The sequence below is a fragment of the Porites lutea genome, chromosome 11 (assembly GCF_958299795.1).
Source record: "Porites lutea chromosome 11, jaPorLute2.1, whole genome shotgun sequence".
NCBI classification, from domain to species: Eukaryota; Metazoa; Cnidaria; class Anthozoa; order Scleractinia; family Poritidae; genus Porites; species Porites lutea.
In genome coordinates, this window is record NC_133211.1 from 7,866,952 (window position 1) to 7,894,402 (window position 27,451).

Consider the following 27,451-nt stretch of genomic DNA (forward strand, 5'->3'; position numbering starts at 1 on the left):
AAATTAGCGGAGGTTGGATATCCTCATGATAAAGGACTTCCAAATATTTAAACAGGAAGAAGTCTTCTGTGCCCCTGTGGACTCCCCTAGGGATTAAACACCACGTGACCAGCTCTTAGCCATTTTCTCACGTGGCACCTCCCTCATTTAGCCTCGTTCCCATAACCACACCGGCTGCCAGCGAGTCGTCCATGTTCGATTGTACCAAGCACAAACTATTGGATCTATTTGTACGTTCCCTGCCAGTTATATCGGCGGCTACTGGCTCCTTTGAGTAGGTCAGACTTTAGTTGGAGTCCTTTTGAACGAACTGAGTGAACATGGCGCAGCTTTTGCCCATTCGCTTTCAAGAACACCTCCAGGTAAATAGGACAGTTAGCTTCCCTCTAGCTCTTTCGTTCTTTCAAGCGCATGTTTCCGACACGATATGTGTAGTGAACTAGACCGGTCAGAAAAGCTACTGTAGTTAAATAACGACTTAAGTCGTTTTTACGGATAATTTGAGGGTGTGATTGATCGTCAGCAACTGATTGCTGTAGTTTTTAAGTCCAGAATTCGTTGAAATAGCTTTCGTGTTGTAAACCGGAGGTCAAATCGAAGAGGGTCACTTGTATATTTTAAGTCTCTTTTACTTTGTACTAAAAGAGATTTTTCTTACGGCATGAATTTATTTTATCAGAAAATTGGATTTCTTTCCTTTTGAGTGTGTAGTTTGGCGTGAAAGATTATCTCAATATTTTGATCATTGAACATAGATGATGTCGGCAAATGATCTTTCAAAACGGCGAAGCTGAAGCGAAGTTTACACCCGTGACGGTTTGAGTTCTCCTAAATAAAATATGCATCGTTCGTTTGAAAAATCTTTTTCTAGAAGCATAAAAAAGAAAAGACAAGGTGGACCAATATCTGCAACTTTCAATATTTCTCTAATTTACAAGTGAGACAAGTTTAGTACGTGACGTAAACTTTACTCTGTTGCATGTCATGTTGCAGAATACAGTGCAGTTCCGAGCTGTCAAATTTAGGTCCCAGTTGGGATAAAAGAAACCTAGCTTCACTTGCACAACAGTAAAAAGCAAATAATAAGATCACTTTTTATCTCGTCATCTGCAGATCGAGACTTGCTTTGCTCCAAAATTGGTTAAAATGCTTTAAGAACAACTATTATTATATAACCATTTATGATAGTAACAGTTTCCTCTACATATTTGATAGAGTGAGGATGGCTACATACTACTTGTGGTGTAACAGTACAGTTCTTAAGCTTTGAGCTTCTAGCAATAAAAGTGTTTTGTACCTTCTTTAAGTTAATTTTGAAATCTTGCATCCTTCATTAGTGCATGTCTTGTGAGACATGCAATTTTGTATTGTTCAAAATTAGTTTGTGCCTGGAGTCACCCTTGTAGCAACCCTCATGTGTTGGTTCGGTTACTTCATGAGTGTACTTCTGCTTAAAATACTTTTTCTTTATAAGATGAGGAAAAAAATGATACATGATCCAAGACTCGTAAATGGTCATCTATACACTTGTGTTTGAGGTCACTGTGCAGATCTTTTGACTGCACATTGATTAAAGTAGGTGGATTCCAGACAAAAGCTCTTGTATGAAAAGCAGTTTAGAAATACTAGGGTATTTCCTGTTTCAGTTCAGTTTCAGTTTATTGTTTTGCCGTAAGTTGTACAAAAGCAAGAAAATCTAATTATTTCAAATGCAATGGTGAGGAAGCCCAAGGGAAGCCATCAGGCTTTGAAGGAATGGGCTCCCTCAGCTAAATTATGGAACAAATATCACATGATATGAAAACTAGTGGCAGGGTGTTTTGTAATGTAGGGTCTACATGTCACAGTAGTAATAAAAATTAGTGGTGGCTACTGCTTTATTTTTGTATAATATTGCAGTAAAAAAGCAAATCTTAGACAAAGTAATGAAATAGTTAAATTGGAAAATAATCTTAGTCAGGGCTCGAACCCAGATCGTTTGCAGGGAACAGTAAAAACTAACCACAAAGGCCATGTAAACTTACACTTACCAAGAGGTTGAAACTATTTTATTGAAGGTGTTTTCTTGGGCAAATAAGCAACGTTTTTGTCACATTTGAAGACCACATCGCTGACACAAATAGCAAAACTCGTGTGTGAAGTGTGATGCTATACAAAATAACATCTGCTTACACCGATTTTGCTCTTTAATATTTTGAAGCTGATGGTCCAAATTGCTTCAAATTTCTCCATTAACTATTTCTGTCATAGAAATTCATTACTCAAAGCATTTTTCGACTTCTAAAGCTTTCACAATATTTGGTACCCTGTGGTAGTTTATGTAGTAGTCAGAAAAATCAATGATAGCAACGTAAGATTTCACCTAAATTTTGTCACACCAGAAGGAAGTAGTATATAATAAATAACAACTCCTCAATTGTGACCTCTTGGTGTAGTCATCACAGTTATTTTACTGTTTGTCTAATAAAAGAAACTGATATACACCGTATCAGCTTTTACTTTTCTTGAAAACTCAAGTTATAAAATTTTGCTAATCATATATAGTATTTATAATCTTGTCATTTATTTTCAGCTTCAAAATGTTGGTATCAATGCTGCTAACATCGGCTTCTCTACTCTCACGATGGAGTCAGACAAATTTATTTGTGTCCGAGAGAAGGTGGGAGAGACAGCTCAAGTGGTAATTATTGATCTGGCAGACGCCAATAATCCAACAAGAAGACCAATTTCTGCTGACTCTGCAATAATGAACCCCAAATCAAAGGTTATTGCACTTAAAGGTTGGTGTCTCACATTGTGTAAAAAACTGAAAATTGTGTTCTAAGATGAATGATAGGGAGCCCTAAAGCTGCAAGATTTCCAAGTTGCCCAGTATTAGAGCTTTGTGCTAGGACTGAGGTTTTCATGTCTGTCGCCTAAAGGTAAAGGGAGCCAACAAATGCCACTAGGTGCTGCAAGAGCACATCCCTGAGATTGAAGTCTTTTTAGAGTCTTTTGGATACTTTTTGGTATATTCATGGTGTTAAATAATAATAAATTAATCAATGACTTTTAAAAGTTCTCTTGTTCACACCTTTAAAATCACAAGCTTTCAAGTGGCTAATCTACAGTCTTAATGGGCAAATATATTTTGACATGTACCTTTTTTCTAGACAGTCTTTGTGTGTTATTTTTCAAAGCTTTGTCCATAAATAATGTTTTATCTTCTCTTATATGACAGCTGGAAGAACGCTCCAAATCTTCAACATTGAAATGAAAAGCAAGATGAAGGCACACACCATGGTTGAAGATGTTACTTTCTGGAAATGGATCAATGTCAATACTCTTGCACTTGTCACAGAAACCACAGTTTATCACTGGTCTATGGAAGGTATTTAGAATTTGCTCATGCTCATTATATTGATTTGTCATAGGCACAGCTGTGGATGGGAGAGTCATTGTTCACCCTGTTAGGTACAATTATTTTATCCTCACTAGTATTAACTAAATAAGCTCTTTGTACTTGACTTTTGTAGGGCCGGTCTGAGTAATACAGTTTATTTTATAAGGACTGTTGAAGGAGCTCTTTACAGGGTTTACATACATACCCTGTGTCACAGATGTAATCTAACTTGTGCTGTAGTTTCTGTAAAGTAGTGCTTAAGATCTTGTTCTTGGCCCCCAACAGACTAAAAGATTATGGGAAATGTGTTTTGAATTTTCCTTCAACCTGATTGAAAAATTGACAGTGACTTTAAATGTGGCTAAATTTAATTTAGGCGAGGTTTAACATGAGGCAATGCTGGCCAGCGGTCTCCACCACTAATCAATTGTATGTGGGGCCTTAGGGATTTTACAGTGCTGTGGCAGGAGTCAAGCATTTTGCTCATGTTGGTTTTGTGTGCGGTAGTTATAGTTGTTTTTTTTGCCCTCAACCCTCCCTCATCTCTGGATGCTCTTTTTGGTAAGTGCAGGGTTGTCAGAAAGTTTTGAATTAGACGGCTGAGTTGTCGAACTAAGCGGTGTTTTTTATGTAAAAAACACCATCTGTAAAGAAATGCCAAGCAAAGTAGCCAGACGATACTAACCAAGTAGGTGGTGATTTTCGCCGGCAGCCGGCTACTTTTGACACCCCTGAAGTATCTGCACCTTTTTCTGCTGAGGTTCTCAGTGTGATGGTGCCTGGTGGGTGCAATGGTTACCTTCTAGGCCCACTTGTAGCCCCCTTCTGTTTCATCAGGCACCTTCTCCAAACCTATCTATTGTTGATGGGTTTAATAGGCCAATCATGGAGTGCAATACTAGTACACAGACACGAGTGGGGCACAGAACAAGGATTTTGGCACTGGTTTGCAGACAGATTTTACCAGTGGTTTAGTTTTGTTTTTGGCATGGGCTAAGTTCTGAGGGTTTGGTATAGCTCAGCAAGAGATAAATTTTCATTAACTTGTTCCTCTTTTTTTTCCATCCATCATAGGTGATTCCCAACCATTCAAGATGTTTGATCGACATTCAAGTCTCGCAGGGTGTCAGATAATAAATTACAGAACTAACAAAGATGCCACCTGGCTGCTTCTGATTGGCATTTCAGCTCAGGTACAAGAAGAACTTTGTGTTAATTCGAACTGATAATCCACAGCTATTCAAAGTGATTAATCATCTGAGTAGTTTAGTCTTAAATAAAATAGGAAGGTATTAGGAACATTCCAGAAGCCAGTGGAGTTTGCATAATACACGAGTAATGCATTTATGCCTTTAAGTTATTGTTAAAATCCTAGCAGCACTGGAGTAGCCAATTAGAAACAGATGCAGATATCCATGCAAACTTGCACAATATCAGAGCAAACTTTAGGAGTTGTCATTTTATAAGCAGACCATACTGACATTTTAGACTGTCTGTATCACAGGCCAGGCATCTGTTTAATGTATTCCAAGTCTTTATTGTTCTCTTTGATGTGATTTTACTAATTAAGGTTGTTACAAGCTCGGATATACGGTGGAACCTGGTTAATACAGACACAGGTGGGACATGCCATAGTGTCCGTATTAAGGGGGTTAATTTTAGAGAAAATATAAGAGCTTTTTTTCATTGGGAGAAATGAAACTGTCCGCTTTATACGGGTGTCTGTAGGGCAGGGTTCCACTGTAGTCAAATTTTTAGCATACATTGTGGCATATCTGTGATCTTTCTTTGTTACAGCAAAACAGAGTTGTAGGGGCAATGCAGCTGTATTCAACGGAACGCAAAGTCAGTCAGCCAATTGAGGGACATGCTGCTGCGTTTATGCAGTTCAAAGTGGAAGGCAATGCACAAGAATCTACTCTGTTTAGCTTTGCTGTCAGAGGAGCTCAAGGTGGCAAGGTGATAGAACTGTCTGCATGTTGCCTGCGTGCAGACGTCTCCTATTTCCTTTGTTGCACGCGGAAAAGGGACGTCTGCGTAATGCCGTCGTTAATCGTGTTCCAGTGTCCTGCTGGGTTCCCATGATCTTGGGAACACGCTGCGATAGGCTGACACACAGTGCGCATTGTTTGACTTAACGCTGATTGGTTGTTATCGAATGTGGTCTGAAAATGTATGCGGTGATTTAAATGATTTATGTAAGCGGGGTTTTCTAACCAAAACAAATCAAAACATGTGTGATTGTGTGCTGTGTTTTTCGTCGATCGAAAAGCAGAGCGATCGAAATCTTGTGCGGGGACGCGGAAAATTTAACGTGTACGAGGAAATTGTTTCTTTACAATTTACCGTGCATGACACATCACATCATATTTGTAAACAGTGTCTGAGAAAACTACAAAAGCGGCGTGGACTTCGCACCAGGCAGGCATTTCGGAGAAAGCCAGCCAAAGAAACTAAAATCTTTATTTAGCCGTAACAAACAGAGGTCAAGAAAATTTAAACACTTTACAACTGTATCTGAAATCAAATCCTATCGGGAACACCCACAGAAGCATAAACCACAGGAAATGATTACTCAGTATGCATGTAACAAACCTGCTTTATGACCTCTAAATGTGAGCCTTAGCACGGCAAAAATGAGATTTACTCAGTCAAAGGTTAGAATGCTACATGCACTGTGTAGTGCTAGTAATCTTTGCGCGAGAGAGAAAAGAAGAAAAACCTCTGTTCAAGCAGACTCTCAAGGTCACGTTTCGCCCGTATCACGAGCTTTGGCCTGTCAACTCTTATTTCTAACCGGATATTATTTCACAATTTATGCGAAATAGAATACCCTGCCAGCGGGACACTGGAACACGATTAGCGACGGCGTTACGCAGACATCCCTTTTCCGCGTGCAACAAAGGAAATAGGAGACGTCTGCACGCAGGCAATCTGCATGTACATTTGTACTACACTGTGATAATTATATTATCCAAGCATCTGTAGCCCTTATGAGGAATATTATCTTATCACCATCTTTCGATTGATGGCACATCTTGTGTATGAAACTATTCTTTTCTGAAGGGCCTTCACTTGGTTTTGTTATGTTATTGTCAAGTAGTTGTACCTGAAGCTTCTTTTCTTAGTTTTCTAAAACATGCTCTTGTTTATTTACAGTTGCATGTCATAGAGGTCGGCACCCCTCCTGCAGGCAATCAGCCATTTCCAAAAAAGGCAGTGGAAGTTCTCTTTCCTCCAGAAGCTCAAAATGACTTTCCAGTTGCAATGCAGGTAGGATTTACATCATTAGTTATTGACCTTTTTAACCTCTTTTATCTGCATGAATATTCTTCATATTGTTCTCCTAATATTGTTAATGGTACAGTAAGGAGAATTTGTTCAAGGAACAGATTAAATTTAGTCAGACCTCTGTACAATACAGGCCACAGAAAAAGCAGCATTACGTCCATATTCCATGCATGTAAATCTGCCTTATTTCACAAAACTTGTAGAAAAAAGTCTGCTAAAATACATGAGAAAATACACGCAAATTATCGTAAACTGTGTATAAAATCTTACATGCAGAGCTCATAGTCTTAGTTTATTTGATAAATTTCATTGTTAGGTGAAATGTGTGAAGTGATGCACAACAATCTCTTGTCCTCAAACCATAACTCAAACATCATTTTGGAAAAGGAAATGACTGTATATCAATTATTACAATGTAACTAGTAATAAAAAATTTGTTACTCCAACATTGTTTTGTCAATGTAGTAGGGGATATACAGAGTGCTTTCTTGCTCAACTGAACCAGTGCTTATCTTTTAAAAAATGTGTGTGGCTTTTTAGGTCAGTCAGAAACATGGCATAATCTTCCTTATTACCAAATATGGATACATTCATTTGTATGACGTGGAAAGTGGGTCTTGCATTTACATGAACCGAATCAGTGGTGATACTATCTTTGTAACAGCACCACATGAGCCTACAGAGGGTATAATTGGTGTGAACAGAAAAGGACAGGTATGCTACACAACATTTATACTTTTCAAAATATTAATGTTGCAGATGTCTTGTGGTAAACAATTTATTGCGTTTGTAAACAAAAATATGTCAATACACCTGAGTAAGGTACCTCTCTTTATGTTCAATAAACACTAAATGCATTGTTTTAAGTGGAAGTGCACTTAGTTTTGTGTGCAAACTCTTTTGCTTCCAAATGTGGCCAAAGCCAAAATTTTATTTTGCAACTTGATAAATAGCAAAAAAAAGCCATGTGAAAGTATTGGCAAAGAGGTTTTATTTGGTTGGCCACACAATAAAAGGCTATGCTCTAGCAGTGCCCAGTCACCCCCTAGCACCTAACTTTTATTCCTGTGTGACTGGAAAATCTTAGTTTTTTCATAGAAGCTCACATGCGGGGCACCCTGGATTTCACAGGTTCATAGCACTGGGCTCCTCCTTTCAGTATTTTGTAGAGCACAGTCTTGTAAATTCACCCACTGACTTGTATACAAAGTCAGTCAGCTAATTTAGGGACTGGGTGGTTAGAACCACCTTACAAGATTCCATCATTCACTCTTGGAGTTCAAGTATTTAGGAAAAAAAAATTTTGAGTGAAAATAGCCTCTAAAAAAAGTTGTACATGTATATAGTTTTCTATCTTGAAGGTTTTCAAGTGACAAGACTTTGTCTTTGTAGGTATTATCTGTGAGTGTTGAGGAAGACAACATTATTCCATACATCACCAATGTACTCCAGAATCCTGATTTAGCCCTTCGCCTGGCCGTGAGAAACAACCTGGCTGGAGCTGAGGAGCTGTTTGTTAGAAAGTTCAACACTTTGTTCAACAATATGCAGTACTCAGAGGCAGCAATAGTTGCTGCAAATGCTCCAAAGGTAAGCAATAATGGATGCATCTTAATATGTCGAACATGTTTTCGTACTAAAGTGTCCATAGGTTAAGTCAACAAACCTTGTACATGTGTAATTTACAGAGGTAAATTGTTTTCAGACTTTAAACAATAGTTACACTTGTAATGGATTGCTACAAATTGGATATGAGTTCAAATTGTGCTGGATCCAAAATGTTTTCTTGGATTTCTGGTACACAATATATCCGTTTCTTTTGCTTATGGACCTTGCAGTTTAGAAGATATTACATAAATCTAGAAAAGGCACCCCACACCTTATTCTTAAATCATTTCTTTTTTTTCCCCAATCCCCTTTATTACTGCCATAAAATGTTTTAAATGATTCTTTCTTATTGGTATTTGCTGTGCACAACTAATGAGTAATGATCATTGCTTTGTTTTCATAGGGTGTCCTGCGAACACCGCAAACCATCCAGCGATTTCAGCAGGTGCCATCCCAACAGGGCCAAACTTCTCCTTTGTTGCAGTATTTTGGTATTTTGTTAGACCAGGGTAAACTCAACAAGTTTGAGTCTTTGGAGCTCTGCAAACCTGTTCTACAACAAGGAAGGAAACAGCTTCTTGAGAAATGGCTAAAGGAAGAGAAGGTAGATTGCTGCTGGTCAATTTGTTTTATTATTATTATTTTCATTATTTATTATTATTATTATTATTTTATTTTATTTTTTGTCATTTTGCCTCTTTGTGCTCCTTTCATATTGGTAACTGCAGGATTTACAGTTGATTTCTGTGCCTTAAAGTGGGCTTTATCACAATGTTTTGGTTATTGCTTTAAACTGCAAGAACATGTTAAATGAAAGAAACTTCAAACTGAAATACAGTTATGTCCTACTTTTTCAAGTTCAATTTTCAGTGTTTTTGAAAACAAAAGCACCAAAAACTCCTTCTTCCCTATTTTCCTTTGGAGAGAAACAGTTGAGAAATGTGATGAAGGATATAAAGTTGGAATTTCAGTGAGTTGTGACTGAAAACTTAAACCTAACCATGACGTAGCATATAGCATGTGGCAGCCAGTGGGTAGAATACAGTGATCAACTAATTGTAACCCTGAAAATAAAGTAAAATAAAAAAGGAGCAACAGAAGTTTTACATGTTTTGAAACAGTGATTTATGTGAAAAGGAACTCAATGGGGAAGAATTTTTAAGAAGTAAATAGCAGATTTTGAGTGCAAGTCGCAACCTGCAAAGCTTATTAAATTTACTGTGTACATACGTGTACAAGCCTCTGTGATGAATATCTCTATCACCATCTTTCGATTGATGGCTTTAAAGTCTGTGAAACAACTGCATTTTTCCTGAGAGGCGCACATTTTCTGTTTGGGATTTGTTTCACTCACTTCTGTTCTTCTGTTGTTTTTTTTATAATTTCTGAATTGATTCATTTCTTCTCCCTACAGCTGGAATGCAGTGAAGAACTGGGTGATCTGGTGAAGCAAGTTGATCCTACTCTTGCTCTTTCAGTGTATCTCCGAGCAAATGTACCAAGCAAGGTAAATTAAGTCTATTCTTTTGCTAGTCTTGTCAAATGTACCTCTGTCTCAGCATCTTCTGTAGTCCTGTCAAAACAAAACGTTATGAAAGTAGCTGTAAATTCCTGTTGGGTTGGTTGTTTACTTCACATTAAAACTCAGAAGGAATTGTAAAGCCAGGGTGTCTTAGAAAAGGGGGTGATTGAAGATGCAAAAACTCTGCTTTTAGGATTGAGTAGAGTTTTCAGGTGTTAAGTGATTGTCAACTTACATTTTCCGGGACTGTATTCTTGTCTTTGTCCAGGTGATTCAGTGTTTTGCTGAAACAGGCCAGTTCCAAAAGATTGTGTTATATGCAAAGAAGGTTGGCTACACACCTGACTATATCTTCCTTCTGCGGAACTTAATGAGGGTCAACCCAGAGACTGGCGGTCAGTTTGCCACAATGCTGGTACAAGATGAAGGAGAGCCACTTGCAGACCTTAGTCAGGTAACTAGAACTTTGTTAAAAAGGAAAATGAAAGAAAAGAAAGAAAGTATTAGCCATATTCAACAAAAATTGTAGTTTTTGTTGTTCCAGTGCTTTCAATAAACTCTGAAAATCAATTGCTACTTCACTCAGAGAAGTCAGCTACTTTTTCTGTAAACTGAAGTAATTGTTTTTGTATGCAAAATTTTTTATACAAGAGAAAGTTTCATTGACCTAAGTGCTTGTATCAAAAGACTATGTCCGTGTGAAAATTTCAGATTGTAGATGTGTTCATGGAGACCAACCAAGTTCAGGCCTGTACATCATTCCTCCTTGATGCTCTTAAAAACAACCGTCCCACTGAAAGCCATTTGCAGACAAGGCTGCTAGAGATGAACTTACTTACTGCACCTCAGGTTAGTTCTTGCAGGACTCATTAATCATTTCAAACAAGAGTGATCAGAATGAAATTTCTCCTATAATATCGGTTCTCTATAAAACTGAGTGGTAATAAGAATAAAGGACATGATCAGACATTAACATTTATATTTACCGTGCACAGCCAACCCCTCACATTTGAGGATTATTGGCTGGGTTGGTCAGCAAAACAAAAGCAAAACAAAAAAAAGTTACTGTAATAGGCTTAATAAACAGGTAGATGATTTAGGCAGCTTACATGGGCTTTGAAAGTATCTAAAGAGCAGTGTTCGCTGAAGACAGAAGGAGGCAAATTGTTCCATTGAATAATTGTTCTTGAGAAAAAGGATACATACTCAGAGGACAGGCTAGTTTGAAGCAGGAGGAGTCCCCTGATGATCTTGAAGAGGGCCATAAGCCGACTGTCAATCTGACGTTGCTCTAGGGTACACCATCCCAGGTCAAAGCAAAGCTTTTTGGACTTAAACAATCTTTCCCAACTGCTTCTTTCGAAAATGTTTACAGCCAACAATTAGAATAGAAATTTGGATGTTAGAGTTTAAAGGGCTAACAACTGTGCCAATTTTTGACTAATTCTGTATGAAGTTTGATCAGTCTGTATGTTATTAAAAAGATCACAATGGTATAATTAGCAATCATTGAGGTGAAGATTTACAATTTATAACTAGTCGAATATATGCTTGTTCAAACAGGTTGCAGATGCCATCCTCGGAAACCAGATGTTTACTCATTATGATAGAGCACACATTGCCCAGCTCTGTGAAAATGCAGGACTCTTGCAAAGGGTGAGTGAGCTTTCATACTTCCTCACATGTCTTTTATTAAAGCCAAAGAAAAAAAGGCCTTTATAGGACATTTTCCCTTAATAAGGAACCTTGGATTGTGAGTTAAACTATTAAAAGAAACATTTCTTTGTTTGTTGTCTTTATAGGCCCTGGAGCACTACACAGACATCTTTGACATCAAGAGAGCCATTGTCCACACTCACCTGCTCAATCCTGAGGTAATACATTTGTTTCTATCAATGTTGCTTTCTTTTTTCTTATATAGTTTCCACCTGTAAAAGGAATTTCTAAAATTAATAGAGAATATACATTTAATCCTGCAGTGGCTCGTAAACTACTTTGGATCTCTGTCCGTGGAGGATTCCTTGGAATGCTTGCGTGCCATGCTCACTCACAACATTCGGCAGAATTTGCAGATCTGTGTCCAAGTGGCCACCAAGTATCACGAACAACTCACCACTGCTGCTCTGATTGAGCTTTTTGAGTCATTCAAGAGTTTTGAAGGTAAATGTCTTGAAACTTAAAATATTCTTCTGGAATGATCATTATGATCACTTGTAGATTACTGAAATTTATGTGAACCTTGCTTGCCTGGGCGTCCCAGCTAAAATGCATGGGAGTGCGAAGGGCTCCCTGAAAATTTTCCTTAGAGCACAGCCTTGGGCCCTGCAGTTATGGGAAGTCCGATACATTACATGCTATTGTTGAATGTGGAAGTGCATTTATTGAGGATATTAGTAAAGCTGGAATGCAAATGTTAGTGAACCACCCTATACTCTTAACATATATAGTGGTAACATTGATGTAAGTTTTGTTTTGATTAGTAAAGGAACCCTTGTGTGTAACTCATCTTTTAGTTTATTTAACAGAAACCCTCCATCTCTCCTACACACATTTTTTGTTGATACACTGCTCAACTTTCCAATGCCATTCAACATAATTCTTACTTACACCAACACATCCCGCGTAAATGCCTTCAGGCGTTGTCTTGTTAATTTTAAACTTGAAAATGGATTTTTCAAATACAATTGATTGCATCATTAAGAATAGTGAAAAAAATTCTAAACTTCAGATCTGTAGCTATTCAATCCAAAAGTTGTCACTTTGTTGTGTGTTTTTAGGACTGTTCTATTTCCTGGGATCTATTGTAAACTTCAGCCAGGAAGCAGATGTGCATTTCAAGTACATTCAGGTAAAGTCAATGAAGCATTAAGTGTCTACTCTAATGCGATAGTGTTTACCTCATACCTTTTTCTGTATTTTTTTTCTTCAGGCTGCTTGTAAAACTGGCCAAGTTAAGGAGGTGGAACGTATTTGCAGAGAAAGTAACTGTTATAATGCAGAAAAAGTAAAAAACTTCCTCAAGGTAACTTGTTGTTAATTCTAGATTTATTGTAAATTTTGTTAATGCCAAGTTACGTCATTTGGTCTGGTTTTCTATCTGTTATTTATTTTTTCTCTATCTTTCTTTCAGGAAGCTAAGCTGACTGACCAACTTCCCCTGATCATTGTCTGTGACAGATTCGATTTTGTGCATGACTTGGTGTTGTATCTATATCGAAACAACCTTCAAAAGTACATTGAGATCTATGTACAAAAGGTAAGGTTGTGGGAAGTCAAGGTCATGTTATAAAGCTGGTCCATTAACGGCACCCAAACCCACACAGGGTTGTCACTAAGATTTCAAGTTGCTGGGTAAATACAACAAGTAGGCGAGCAATCAAACAGCTAGGGATTTCTTTTAGTTCTATTTTTCTTCTATTTTCCAATAAAAGTAGCCAGGGGCCACACTCATAGTAGCCAGGGAATATCCCTGGCCCCTGGCTCTCAATGACAACCCTGCCTACATCGTATCTTCTGGTCCTTAATGTTGTAAGAGTTTGATAGTAATCCATCATTTTTCAATTGAAAGTAGGTGGCCTTTGGTAATCTAAACCTTTCCTTGCCTTTGCCTCTTAGCGCCTCTTTCTTTGCTAGTTTCTTCGTTTGTTTGCTGTGTAATTTTACTCTGAAATGATCTTGCTTGTGTTTGTTTTTTTCCAGGTGAATCCATCTCGTCTCCCCATAGTGGTTGGAGGCTTACTGGACGTTGATTGCTCAGAGGATATCATTAAAAGTCTTATGATGGCTGTGCGTGGTCAGTTTTCTACTGATGAGCTGGTTGAAGAAGTGGAAAAAAGAAACCGACTCAAACTGCTACTCCCCTGGCTGGAGGCCAAGATTCATGATGGTTCCGAAGAACCTGCGACTCATAATGCTCTGGCTAAGATTTATATTGATGCCAATAACAATCCAGAGCGATTCCTTAGGTTAGTGAAGTGTCTCTTGACAGTTAGGTATTCTTTTAATCTGTAGTCTACAGTTCCTTGCAAAGGTAAAGATTAGTTGGATTGTTAACAGAGGATGCTAATTAACGATCTATTCAGGCAAATTTATAGCAGCTAATAAGACTGTGACATACACAGAAATGTCAGCAAATGACTCAATTGGTCACAAATTTATCAATTTCTCAGGGGTTACTGCACCATTAGGGAACAACCCTGTCAAATGTAAATGTGCACGTCATGTAGTAGGCAGTATATATGTTGCAGCACAAAGAGAAAATTCCCACCATCTCCACCCCCTGTTAGGAGTGTGTACAGTTAAGGAAATGGCAGAAAGAAAGCTTGTGGCATGGACAATGAGCATGAAGGAAGCTAAACATGCCACTGAAACATGTGGACGATGTAGCGAACTACCAAGTATGTGCCTGCAAAACGACCACAGATCTCTGGCACTGTGGATGCTCTTTGTTGTTAACTCCTTTAAACTTCATTTAAATGCATGTCAATTAACTTTATACGAGCAATCGAACAAAATTACTGGCCAAGAGCACGTGTAGAGGGCTGACAGTGCTTAACCTGTGGCAAGAGTGTTCAATTAACCAGTTGTGATTTATTTACAACTTGAAATAAAATTTTTATTTCAGGGAAAATCCTTATTATGACAGCAAAGTTGTCGGAAAATATTGTGAAAAGAGAGATCCGCACTTGGCTTGCATAGCATATGAAAGAGGGCAGTGTGATGCAGAGCTCATAAAGGTACAAATTTTCTGTACAAATCCCAGTTTAGAAGTAGTCAGATCATTATTTTTCACTCTCAGTTTTCGGCTCACTACTTTAATGTAAACATTTAAAAAGTTTGTTTTATTTATGGGCTGTTTACTTGACACCAGAATGCCTTCAATTCTGGAACGAGTTCTTTCCATCTTCGTATTTATAATATTTCTCTGCATTTGTTTACATTATGCTCAAACAAGAGTTCATCCACATTCCTGAATGAGTATATTCGGGAACTTCTTTCTAGAATAAAACCTATTTAGGAATGAAAGTCATTTCAGTATCATGTAAAAATCTCTCTAACAGACACTCTTCTAAAGGGACAGTTCTACTTGCAGCTGCATTGATAGAGACACCGCCAGTTGTACAGTCGCTATTTTACTTCCAGAGGGTGTCCACTCGTGACAGCTTTAACTATGGCCACACAGTCACACTCAAACTTAAACATTTATTCTGTACAAGAATTCTTCTTGTAAAAATCAATCTATAGCCTGTAACTTAGAATTAGTCCAGGCATATTGAGAGAAGTGAATTGAATTAAATATTTATAGGTCTGACAGGTTTAATGTAAAGTACCTGCAGAAATTTTTATGTATAATGGTTTCACCTTTCTTTTTTAAGGTCTGTAATGAAAACTCATTGTTCAAAAGCCTAGCAAGATATCTGGTGCGGAGAAGAGACCCAGATCTTTGGGCAGAAGTGTTGCAGGAGACCAACCAGTTCCGTCGACAACTTATTGATCAGGTAAATCAAGCTAAATTACAGTGCGTGTGTACATCAACTGCCGCTGAGAAAAGTCACTGATTAAAATAATGCATTCACATTCACCCCCTTTATTCTTAATTGCTCAGTTAGTCAGGCACATTGCAGGCACATTTCCTTGGAGTTGAATTCTTAAAGCATGCATCCATTTTTTAGGAGACAAGAAAATTCATTGTACTTTGTCAATTCTTCACAACATGTCACATTAGAAAAGTTACTTTGCAGTTGTGCATTGGATGAAATAGAAATATTCCAAAAGGTGTGATGCATGTCCATAGCTTTTGTTTTGCTTATTAGAGTTTGTTTTTTCTTTTCATTTTGGTTGCCATTGTCTTTGCTGTGTTAATGGCATTATTAAAGGTGTGTCTGTATTGCAGTCAGCTTAGATCAAAGAAGTCAATGAGATTGTTATTTATAGTCATTAAAGCACCCCTCTTTGTGGTTCATAAATTTTTTAGGCTCAAATTTAAAAGCAGTGAAGCACATGTTGTTATCCTTAAACTACTGCTTTAACTGCTTATCACCATAGGTTGTGCATCCTTGACTGCACAGCAGAAATAGTTTCTGCCAATATTCCAACTTCTCTCAGGGAAATGTTGAAAACATCCCATATGTCCCTTTCCCACTGCCTTCTCGTCTTCCTCTTCCTTTTTCCCATCTGTCTTTCCCTTCAACATGATCTGTCCCAGGCCCTCCCTTTTTTTCAAATGGACAAAAATACTTCAGCTTAAACCACATTGTTTTTATTCTAAGGTTGTACAAACAGCACTGTCTGAGACTCAGGATCCTGAAGATGTATCTTGCACAGTCAAAGCGTTCATGACAGCTGATCTTCCTAATGAACTCATTGAACTTCTGGAGAAGATTGTCCTTGAAAATTCTGTCTTCAGTGACCACAGGTATGGAGGGACTACTAAAAGTATTAGAGAGATTAAGGAGTCATTAATAGAAAAGAAAATAAGCAGTTGAAAACTGTCCAGAACAATTCTTATGAATAAAACTGGCGGGAAACTACTTCTTTGTCACATGATACAAATTCACGTTTACTGTTAAGCATAAACGTGACTCTTAATCCCTCTATTCATTGAATGAGCACAGAAGTACTTATCTCATTGCTCATCGTTTATGTGTAGTGTATAATAAAGGACAGCAAATCTTCCCTTAGATTTCATTTTTCCAAAGAAAGAAAGGAGGAAATTATGATTCTTGGACGTATACTCTTTAATAGTGGCCAGTCTTGAACCCAAGTGCTTTGTTAAAACATTGTGATCTTTACTTGCTAAAAAAAATATGTGAAGAAATATTATTTTATTCCTCATCTAAATTGAGTGGCATATTTACTTTACCTTACACAATTATTTTTGCTTATCTTCCAGAAACCTGCAAAACTTGCTGATCTTAACAGCTATCAAGGCTGATCGGACACGTGTTATGGAATACATCACTCGCTTGGACAACTATGATGCCCCTGACATTGCCAGCATTGCTATTGGTAGTGAACTTTATGAAGAAGCTTTTGCAATTTTCAAGAAATTTGATGTTAACACATCTGCCATTCAGGTACAGTCTGATTCTATGTGAAAGCCTCATTTATACAGTTAGCTTGTTATTATAACCAATTTGATTTTTTTCTGACAGAATCACAAAAGTTTTCGTCAAAGAAAATGCATTAATGCAGCCAGTGGCCCCATTCTGACACCCCAATATGTAATGGGGGCGATCTATGCAACCAAAATTCCAACCGGTCTGACCGGGAAAAGTTGTCCACCTCAAAAGGTGGACCAGTTTTGTCGAAACTTTTCTGGTCGGGCTGAACCGATCCATTGAGTTTTGGACCGAAATTTCTGGCAATTTTTGAATGGATCACGGCTAGCATTTCTATACAAATTCGCTTCACTTACGTGGCCACCCAACCAACTGGGCATTAGACAAAAGAACTTAAAAATTCCCTTTGGTGATAATTTTTATACACTGTAATTTGTAATTCTCAAAGCCTTTTCTCTTGATGATGTATTTGTATTGTTGGAGAAAATTTATGTTGGTCACCCTTGGGAATTAACGGGTTAATTTGTTCAAATTCCTATGGCCATTAGTGCCTTAACGGGGTTGTATTGTTCTTTTAAATTTTTGGGAAATCAGTGCTTGAGCTTTATAATAACTTATTACTTAGCTTTTAACATCCATATAAGTCAGTGCCTTTCTTAGTTTCACCATTCTAGGAACTGGCTTACCTGATGTTTGGCATAGTAACATTAAATTTTTAATTTTCATTGACTTCAGGTGTTGATAGAAAATGTTCAAAATTTGGACCGTGCCTATGAGTTTGCTGAACGATGCAATGAAGCAGCAGTATGGAGTTTGTTAGCTAAAGCTCAGTTACAAAAGAACATGGTGAAAGAAGCTATTGATTGCTTTATCAAAGCCGATGATCCCTCTGCATATACTGAGGTTGTTGAAGCTGCAAACAGAGAAGGTAGATTTAACCAATACTGGTTGTTTCTTGCTTACTTAACTTAATGTCTGGGAGAGTTGAGGTGAAACTATGTAGTCATGTCAGTATTGTAGCGTTTGTTTCATGTAATTCGAGTCCAATATTTTTGTTTAGTTCTTCCAATTTCTTGCCCTTCCTCACTTGGTTTGCATCTCTAGTTTATGTCTTTTCAGAACTACAGTGTACTGTCAAACCCTGCTAATACGGACACTGAGGGGACCATTAAAAGTGTCTGTATTAAGTGGTTAGAATTTAGAGAAAATGTAAAGGCCTTCATTTCCAAGGGACAAATCAAACTGTCCGTAATAATGAAGGTGTCAGCAGCAGGGTTTTTGTTAAGTTTTAAAGTAGACAGCTATGATGTAAATATAGGCGGGTTGGGAACTGACTGCTGAAGGCAATTTCAGGGTTTCACCCTCCCACTTTACCCTATTTACCAACAAATTTGGCTCAAACCTCCAAGTAGCCTGTTTTTTAGCCCGCTGCCGGGACATAATGAGAACCCTGTGTCAGTAGAGCGGGGTTTGACTGTGTTGTCTGCTCTCAGACACACCACCCATCCCTATTTTATTTGAAAGGGGTGATGATTGTTCACCTGTAGGTATAGCGCCATATCTAAAACATGCATTACCTTGCTTTCTCAGGTAACTTTGAAGATGTAGTGCGCTACCTACAGATGGCCCAGAAGAAATCTAGAGATTCATTTGTCGAAACAGAGCTCATTTTTGCCTTTGCTAAAACTAACCGTCTTGCTGAACTGGAAGAATTTATTTCAGGACCTAACCATGCTCAAATTCAGCAGGTTTGTGTTCATTTTTTTTGTCTCCATTGGCATTTCATTTCCACTCAAGTATAAGTTGAAATTCCTTGGTCAATCACTGAATTTCGATTTTACATGCATTAAAAGCAGCTCAAGTTTTTAACGAACTGAATCTGTTTAATGCTGATGTCAACTGGCTGCCTGGCTCTGCTAGCCCCTTTGGTTATTAATTTTACTTTCAATATTTTCTTTGTCTTAAATTTTTGTAGAACAAGAGTGAGTACAAGTAATGATTCTTGTGTAGTTGAAGATGAAGGGAGAGTTGGGTCACTTAATGTAGAGTGAAACTCTTTTCCTTCTAGGACTGAGTGATGTAATTTCACAAAATTAATGATTTATGCCTGAATAGAAAAGAAAGATGGTTGACTGCATTCTAGGTTAAAGAATCTATTACTGACCTCTGTCTTAACATATTCAAGAAAAACACATTCAGAGTGTTTGGGTCTAAATAGGTCTTTCATCAGAAGATTGTGTTGGAGACTTTCAGTGTTAAATTTCCATTCTGGGCACTTGTAGGATTGGAGGGGCTAAAATTCCTCATTCTCTACACAACATTTTTGAAATTTTCAAAAAGCACTTCATGGAGCAGGAGGACATAGACATGTGACAAACTAGTCAAGATACGTGTACATTTGACGTGTAATTTTATACAGAAATAAATAGTGTCTTGTAATAGTGATGGACACTTAAAGTGAATTTGTTTATCATTGTCACCTCATGGTTCTCACTTCTCTCTCACAGGTTGGCGATCGATGCTTTGATGAGAAAATGTTTGAAGCAGCTAAGCTTCTGTATAATAACGTGTCAAATTTTGCCAAATTAGCTTCAACCTTAGTTAACTTAGGAGAATACCAAGCAGCAGTGGATAGTGCAAGAAAAGCTAACAGCACCAAGACTTGGAAAGAGGTTTGTGGAATTATCAAAGCTATAAACACTTTGCATTTGTGGTTTGTGAAAATTTTTTACCACTTTATGTGGAGCTTTTTGAAGAGTGTGATACTCTACTCCTTATGTTAGCATGCATTAAACTTCTTAAAATAAATTATGATAATTTTTGTCTCTGCATAGCAGTAAGTTACAAAAGTTGAGTTCACTCAGTAGAACTGTTGCAACTTTCAAGTTTTTGTTTAAACCGTCTTATGTCTATTCTTCATTACTGAGCGATGAGATCGAGCGATGAGATCTGGAGACAGTGATCTGCTCCATTTTCACTTGCCTAAAGAAATCAGCCAGTGGATTGGGTGACCCACCCTTACAGATGCATGAAAAAGAAAACAAAATAATATAAAAAAAAACAGACATCCATTTTTGACTTACCAGTATGTTCATGGATGTGACTCAGAACTTCTGTCTAATTTTTTCTTTCACATCAACCCTTTTCTCCAGGTTTGTTTCTCCTGTGTCAGAGGAGAGGAATTCCGCTTAGCACAAATGTGTGGACTTCACATTGTGGTGCACGCTGATGAATTAGAAGAGTTAATCAATTTCTACCAGAATCAAGGTTACTTTGAAGAGCTCATATCCTTGATGGAGGCTGCATTAGGCCTGGAGCGTGCTCACATGGGCATGTTCACTGAGTTAGCAATTCTGTATTCTAAATACAAACCTACTAAAATGAGGGAACATTTGGAGCTGTTTTGGTCCAGAGTTAACATTCCTAAGGTGAGTAGTGACCGTGCTAAAGACTTCATTAGACATTGAATAATTTGGGAACTATCTTGTGACCGTGCTCTCTAGAGGGCTATGAAGGCCCAGAGAGCTTGCTCGCAGGATATTTGGGAACAAAGGCAAATCATTTGTCAAAAAAATAGCAAAGAAATCAGTTGATTCAATGGGAAAGCAAAATAGCAGTGTACTTAAGCTGGTTACACTGTTGCCCTTTTTGGCGATAGCTTTTGTAATAAGCTCCTGAAGCAGGTTTGATGCTTGATGTTGTTTCACCTCGTTGTAGTCTTCGAGAGCACTTACTGTTCTTAAAAAATTCATTTACAAAATCATGTCAACTGCATTGGAACCATGATATAAGGAATGCCTTTCTAATGAGGACCTTGGTAGATATTGGGGCTCCTGTGGATACGTCTTTTAGTTGCTAAGTAGGGGGATGAGTATCCTATCAACTAATTGGATTGTTTCTTGGTTTTGCAAAAACCATTGTTGGTTTGCTTTTGTGTCTAATGTGGGTATTGTTCAGTGTCTTTTCAGTCTTTTTTAGTACGTCATTTGGTGACAGTCACCAAGCTTTCAACATTCTGGGTAAATACAACAAGCAGGCAGGAAATCAAACAGCTAGGGGTTTGAGATCATAGGACAAAATGTTGGCTTAGGGGAGGGGTAGGTGGGCAGTTTCCCAGAAACGTATAATGATCTGGGATTTCTTTTGGTGTTATTTTTCTTCCATTTTAGGTAGGTGAGGGTCACATTCATAGTAGCCGAGGGGAATCCCTAGCCCTGCACTCCCTAAATGAAAGCCCTGGTGATTTCATTTGGTGAAAGTAATTCTTTATTTTAAAGGTTCTTCGTGCCGCCGAGCAAGCCCACTTATGGTCTGAATTAGTGTTTCTGTATGAGAAGTACGAAGAGTATGACAATGCTGTGCAGACCATGATGACTCACCCTACTGTGGCATGGAAAGAGGCCCTATTCAAGGATGTCATCTGTAAAGTGGCTAATATAGAATTATACTACAAATCACTGCAGTTCTATCTTGACTTCAGGCCAATGCTAATCAATGATCTCCTTATGGTCTTGACTCCTCGCATGGATCATACCCGTGCTGTAAATTTCTTCAAGAAGGTGAGTGAACTCGGTAGTGGTGACAATTATGAAATCTAAAATTGCAACTATATGTTTGCCACCTCCGTTGGTTGTAAAATAACCCGGAAGTGTTTTGGCGGGGGTTTTGCAGTCAATACGTTCATCTTGCAGAAATTTTGTCTAATTAATGGGAAAAGGTGCTCTCTTCACTGGTTCTTGTCCTAATTAATGTAAATTAAGCATTAATTAGCAATTATTGTCTGATATGAGGAATTATGCAGGTCAAGGAGGGTGTCTGACATCTTAAGATTCGTATAAGTGATTACTCTTTGTTTTGCATTTTACAGTTGGTAGTCACCACTTTAAAAATGAGAAAGGAACTGGCCGAGTTTACTTTCGCAAAGACTTCTGGGATTGTCACTAGGGACAGGAAAAAATTGACCTATAGCTGATTGGTGCATCCCCAGTAAAAAGTGGCGAATAATTGCTATTTTATTAGAGTAATTAAAACGTTCTCTCTGTTGTTACACTGCCGGTTATAATTGCTGGTTTTGTTTCAGGTCAACCATCTTCCTCTTGTGAAGCCTTACCTCCGTTCAGTCCAAAGTCACAACAACAAGGCCATCAATGAAGCTTTAAACGATCTTCTTATTGATGAAGAAGACTATAATGGCCTCCGTGCATCTATCGATGCATTTGACAACTTTGACAACATTGCGCTGGCTCAACGCCTAGAGAAGCACGAGCTTATTGAGTTCCGCCGTATAGCTGCTTATCTTTACAAGGGCAACAATCGCTGGCAGCAGTCTGTGGAGCTTTGTAAGAGGGACAAGCTTTACAAGGTGGTTATATCTTGATACATTTTTAAGTGTTGCTAGAAACGTGGTCCCTACGTACCACGGTACGTGCAGAAAGGTATATCGTCGTTGCGAATCGTCTCGTGTAACATCGCCTTAAGTCCCAAGAGTGACCAACATCAGTTTTCTCCTATCAGTATCAATTACCAAAAGGAGAATGCTTTGATCTTTTATCACATTCTCTCAACTTATTCTGTAAGAAAATGTATTGAAATCAGTTTGGAGAATTGGTATGTGGATATTGGAACTTTGGCTCATTATACGTTTCTGGAAAACTGCCCACCTACCCATCCCCTATGCCAACATTTTGCCCTAAGTGAGAAGTAAGTGTTAATGTTGGCTTAGGGGAGGGGTAGGTGGGCAGTTTTCCAGAAACGTATAATGTCCGGAACGTTCCTTTTTGGTTTGAGAGAAAAGGCGGATTGCAAGCATTCCAGTCGGTATGAAGGGGTTAAACTGATCTTCTCTTTATAGGACGCCATGCTGTATGCCGCTGAATCCCGTAACTGTGCCACAGCAGAAGATCTTATCCACTGGTTCTTGGAAATAGGCAACCATGAGTGCTTTGCCGCGTGCCTGTTCATGTGCTATGATCTGCTCAGCCCAGATGTTGTGCTTGAGCTGGCATGGAGGCACAATCTCATCGACTTCGCTATGCCTTATATGGTGCAAGTCATGAAAGAATACATTGATAAGGTGAGATTCCTTCTATTGATATAAATCAGTTAAAACGGCACGCAAACAACACTGCGAAAACGACACTTAGTACTGCATGTAAGGGTGACGAGGTGTCCCTGCTAAGGGCAAAAGTCCGCCCCAAGTATTTAGTCTTATTTTTCTGCAGCTATTAGTCAAACATTTTGTTCCAACCGTTATAACTTGGAATGTACGTAATTTTGAACGTGATTTTTTCCCTAGCTATGGATTAAATTTGTACTACACCATTGCTGATAACAATGCAGATATTAGACACGCCACAAGAATTAATTACTCGTAATTTTGTGAAGGAAGTAGATCCTACTACTCCATTATGGCGTCCACTGCGCAACAAGGTTGATGGATTTAAATGCATAGGGAAAGAGTCATCAAGGACGAGCGTCGGCTGTGCTATTGTATAGTGGTCGGTCTTTTGCCGCGTGCGCAGTAGTTCTTTTTCTTGATTACCAACCGCTGTTTGGCAAATGAGCCCGCGCTACTCTCCCCAACAGGCAGTCTCTTCTCGGGGAGGACTGAGAGAGCGCCGGAAATCGAGGTTAAGTAGTTCTGTGCATGGTTTTATGTGGCTCATGTTCGTGGTAGCGTGAGCTTATAACATTCTTTACTTTGTTTGAAAGGTGAACAAACTGGCCGTGTCAGAAGCCGAGAGAAAGGATCAGGAAGAAAGCAAACAGGATCAACCAATTGTGTTCGGTATGCATCAGTGACAATCATCAATTTTCTCTTAACATCAATACATAATCAAGGAAAAAGGTGATGGGAATTATTAAAATGATCACTACAGGGAAAATGCCTTGATCTTTTATCCAATTCTCCCAACTAATTGTGTAGGGAAATGTATGCATATCAGTCTGGAGAACTTGTATGTGGATATTGGATCTTCAAGGCTTAAAGTGTTAAACCATACTTGAAGAAGAGGAGTAAAAACATCTTCTACGATGCTGGCCATGGAAAAGGCACTAAAAAGAAAATGGAGACGAAAAACAGCAATGTGTTAAAATATAGTGGGTGGAAAATAAAGTTTCCTAAGTATTGCGATGGGTGTTATAGCTATACCGTACATAAGCGTTCGATTTATTATTTTGAGGGTTCATATGTTAGTAATCAAGTCCATATTACTGTCGTAAGCAGTATTGTTACAAGCCCATCCTAACAAATCTTTTTACTGCAGCTCCACCGATTGTGGGTTAAAAAAGTGAAGAATGGTCTTACTTCTATGAGATAGACACAGACAGAGCGAACTGTGCGCATTACAGACGTGTCTGTATTAGTGGTAGGGTTGTATGAAGTGTTGTCAAGTCGAATGAGGATACCGAAGCGACAAACCCAACTGTTCGAATCATATAGGTTTCGTTATTATAGTGGTAGGAATTGAGTCATGTATGGTAGCCTGTTCATCAGGCTTTTCCCTGGGGAAAGGGAGAAAGAAGCGCAAGGTCTTTTCAAATTTCCTCCCCCCTAACCCCTAAGGAATTCGAAATAATGGTGTTCCAAAGGTTGTTACCCTTGGGACCAAGAGAACTTTTTCCCCTGACAGGTGTTCATTCGCTACCTTAAAACCTGAAAAAAACTGGGCCGGGTAAACTTTCGAAAAAAACTTCTGGGACTGTTACTGGGGACAAGGAAAAAATTGGCCAATAGCAGAACGGCGCGACACCAGTAAAGATCCCAGAAACAATCGCGCGACGCATTTTCGGCCCTAGTTTCCTTCTCGATTCTAAAGTAGCGAATTGTAAGAGCAACCATTTGGAAAGGTTTTACGTGTTTCTGAAGAGGTGTTGTTTGTTTGAACTTATTAGGTGCAGACCAGCTGATGCTTACAGCCGGACCAAGCATGGTGCCTAATATGGGCGTGGTTCCCGGCATGCCACCCCAACAGTTCCCTCCGGGATATCAGATGCAGCCGGGATACATGTGACTTAATTAGAAAACAAACAAAAAATAGTATAAAAAATAGCTAGGCCACATGTTTCTGTGGCGTTTTTTTATATTCTCGTCGGTCAATTCCCTGCAGTAAGTAACTTAAAATTTTAAATCCAATGAACAACAGGAATCCATACCATAATAGTATATAGCTTGGATCGTAGTGGTAGTTGAATTGTTGGTCTAAATGCCGGTGTGCTTTTAGCTTGGTTTGATTTCCACTCAGTGCCCTTCAAACCGTTGTAAACTTACGTATGTATGGAAAATAAACGCCATTCATATTACAGCTATTTTCTGTTTCTAGTCAGAGAAACCAGTTGCCAGAAGAACAGCGAACAAAGTGATTTTCACAAATAACATCTTTATAACTATTAAATCTGTTCTCTTTGGTCTTCTCGCTTAATAGGGGGATCATATTAAAAAGAAACTGAACAAGAGGCATTCTTTCATTTCATTTTTCGCAACTCTGCATCACAGATCAAAACGTTATCAAAAAAGCCGTGAAAACCGCATCGCATGATTGCTGCCCCTTCTGCACATACTTCTGACCTGTTGGAAGATGGCGAGGTCATGGCTAATGTCCAAAGACAATACATTAAGAGAACTACGGGAAAATGTTAGCAATAAAGATGCCCCAACGAAGGTCTTCAGAAGCTAAGTAGCAGCGAATGAACACTTGCAACAGGCAACGAACTCTTTTAACGGTGATTGGCCTTTTTAAACAGCCCTGCATCGTGCCTTTTTATCTTACCATGGTAATTCTTGTGACGGCGTGTCTTATCCGCAGGTCGCAAGTCGCAGGTCATGTATCTAATCAAGAATTTAATTTTATGAATAATCAAAAAAATCCTGCTTATTTCTGTTGTGGTGTAATAATAGGCCATTACCGCGTTCCAAAAACTCTTACTTTTAAAATGAGGCTAAGTGCAAAAGCTTGCTCGTGAAAATGGGTTTTCACTTGGAAATGTTAATTGATACAAAACGACACCCACCTCATCAACCCCTTGTAACCCCCGGTAACCCCTTGTATACCTTTGAAACCCCTCTAACCGTTTGTAATCCTTTTTAACCCCCTGTAGCCCCTTGTAACCATCTGTAATCCCTTATTACCTCGCGTTACCCCTTGTAACCCTTTGCGGATGATATCCAAATCTTTTCTCTAGTTTTGACACAGATGTTCTTACTAATATCAATTCTCATATAGAAAACCTCTGAGTTTCCAATTCCAAATGTAAGTTAATGCTCATTGGGTCGACATAAAACTTAAATAATAAAGTCACGTTTCCCTGGAACCTCTATTGGAAAAACAAAAGATACCAGCTAGATAGGTCTATATAAACGCAAACTTTCATCTTTGCTTTCTGCTGGATCTGTCTGATTCCATAAGTTGTTTGTGTGAATATTTTAAACTTATTCTCCTTTTCTTCAAAAACTCCCACCAACATATATTTAAAAACTAGCTGTATTATAAATTTTTATGTATATTAATTGATTGTTCTCTGGAATTTTGTAACATTTTCCGTTCCGATAGTGAGCACCATATTGCCTCTATTTTTGTAATGTGTGTCTGCCTACGCCCTACCTGGAAATCAGCTTTTGTTTTGTGTGGCTGGCGTAGTTAAATCAATGTATTGATTGATTCATTGATTGTAGCCCTTAGTAACCCCCTGTACCCCTCGAGTTGGATTTCGAGTGAAGTGGTACTCAAAAAAATGTTTTACCAACCCCTTACCCTTTTATATACTATTTTTCACGAAAAAGGTACCCCTATTGACAAATGGTACCCCTTTCATATATCTTGTTTAGAACTTGTCATCACTTTTATAGTAACTGCTGTCAAAGCACTGACTTGTAAATAGGAATTAGTCGGGAAAAATGAACGTTTTCTCGACTTACAAAAGCCAAAAAAATTCATCTGTTAGCCCTGTTGTGCCCTTAACAGACCCAAATGACAGTGAAATTCCCACGCTTTCATATACCTGAAGCCTGAAAAAGATACCCCTTTCGGGCGGAGCCTCCCCGTAGAGGCCATTATAGGGAGTACCCCCCAGGGATCGGATAATTGTCCTCATAATTGTTTAAAACAAACATCAGTGACACACTCGCCTGCAGCTCGTGTGCCACTCAGTTTTTACCGCATTTTTGATGACCTATTTAATGGATTTAATTCAGCATATCCACCGAGTTGCCCTTCACCTGATTAACACGTAAAATAATTACAAAATATATTTAACCTTTCACCTATTTACAGTGCAAAGAGAGAATGATATACATGTGTAGTAAAATCTGTTATCAATGCTGCGTTCTGATTGGTTTAGCTACTACTAGGCTATATGTTATAGCCCTCTAGTAGCGAAAAGCGCCGGCTTTGAAAACGAAAACAATGGCGGCTGAATCGCATTTTGCTAGCTAAAGTTGTTACTTTCAGTAAATCAATGGATTTTTAGATCCCTGCATTTATAGGTCGATGGACGTATACATCGATGGGTCTGTGGATCGATGGATCGCTAGATCGATGGACCGCAGGATCCTTGGATCGGTGGATCGCTAGATCGATCGATCTATGGATC

General features: G+C 38.5%; 1 protein-coding gene across 2 annotated transcripts; it reads left to right on the top strand.

Annotated features, from left to right (window-relative positions):
- The first annotated feature begins 164 nt into the window (after positions 1-164).
- On the top strand, positions 165-25,167 carry LOC140952609 (clathrin heavy chain 1-like). 2 transcript variants are annotated; one of them, XM_073402040.1, is made up of 32 exons: positions 165-362; positions 2,573-2,780; positions 3,221-3,370; positions 4,457-4,575; positions 5,180-5,341; positions 6,542-6,655; positions 7,214-7,387; positions 8,066-8,263; positions 8,685-8,885; positions 9,696-9,788; positions 10,072-10,257; positions 10,515-10,652; positions 11,367-11,459; positions 11,606-11,677; positions 11,783-11,963; positions 12,581-12,651; positions 12,733-12,825; positions 12,934-13,059; positions 13,503-13,768; positions 14,428-14,539; positions 15,179-15,301; positions 16,073-16,218; positions 16,696-16,879; positions 17,600-17,792; positions 18,455-18,612; positions 19,372-19,536; positions 20,017-20,292; positions 21,142-21,423; positions 21,945-22,226; positions 22,716-22,937; positions 23,576-23,651; positions 24,758-25,167. In XM_073402040.1, the coding sequence occupies exons 1-32, from the start codon at positions 321-323 to the stop codon at positions 24,874-24,876; spliced, it is 5,025 nt and encodes a 1,674-aa protein (XP_073258141.1). In that variant the 5' UTR covers positions 165-320; the 3' UTR covers positions 24,877-25,167. The 2 variants fall into 2 exon arrangements, with proteins under 2 accessions (XP_073258141.1, XP_073258142.1); XM_073402041.1 differs by lacking the exon at positions 5,180-5,341.
- Positions 25,168-27,451: the final 2,284 nt, after the last annotated feature.

Bases quoted from the DNA above. Each gene is read 5' to 3' on its own strand.
- LOC140952609 (XM_073402040.1), top strand. From the start codon at position 321: ATGGCGCAGCTTTTGCCCATTCGCTTTCAAGAACACCTCCAG. The intron at 9,789-10,071 runs GTAAATTAAGTC...GTCTTTGTCCAG, and splicing joins GAGCAAATGTACCAAGCAAG to GTGATTCAGTGTTTTGCTGA. The intron at 11,964-12,580 runs GTAAATGTCTTG...GTGTGTTTTTAG, and splicing joins GTCATTCAAGAGTTTTGAAG to GACTGTTCTATTTCCTGGGA.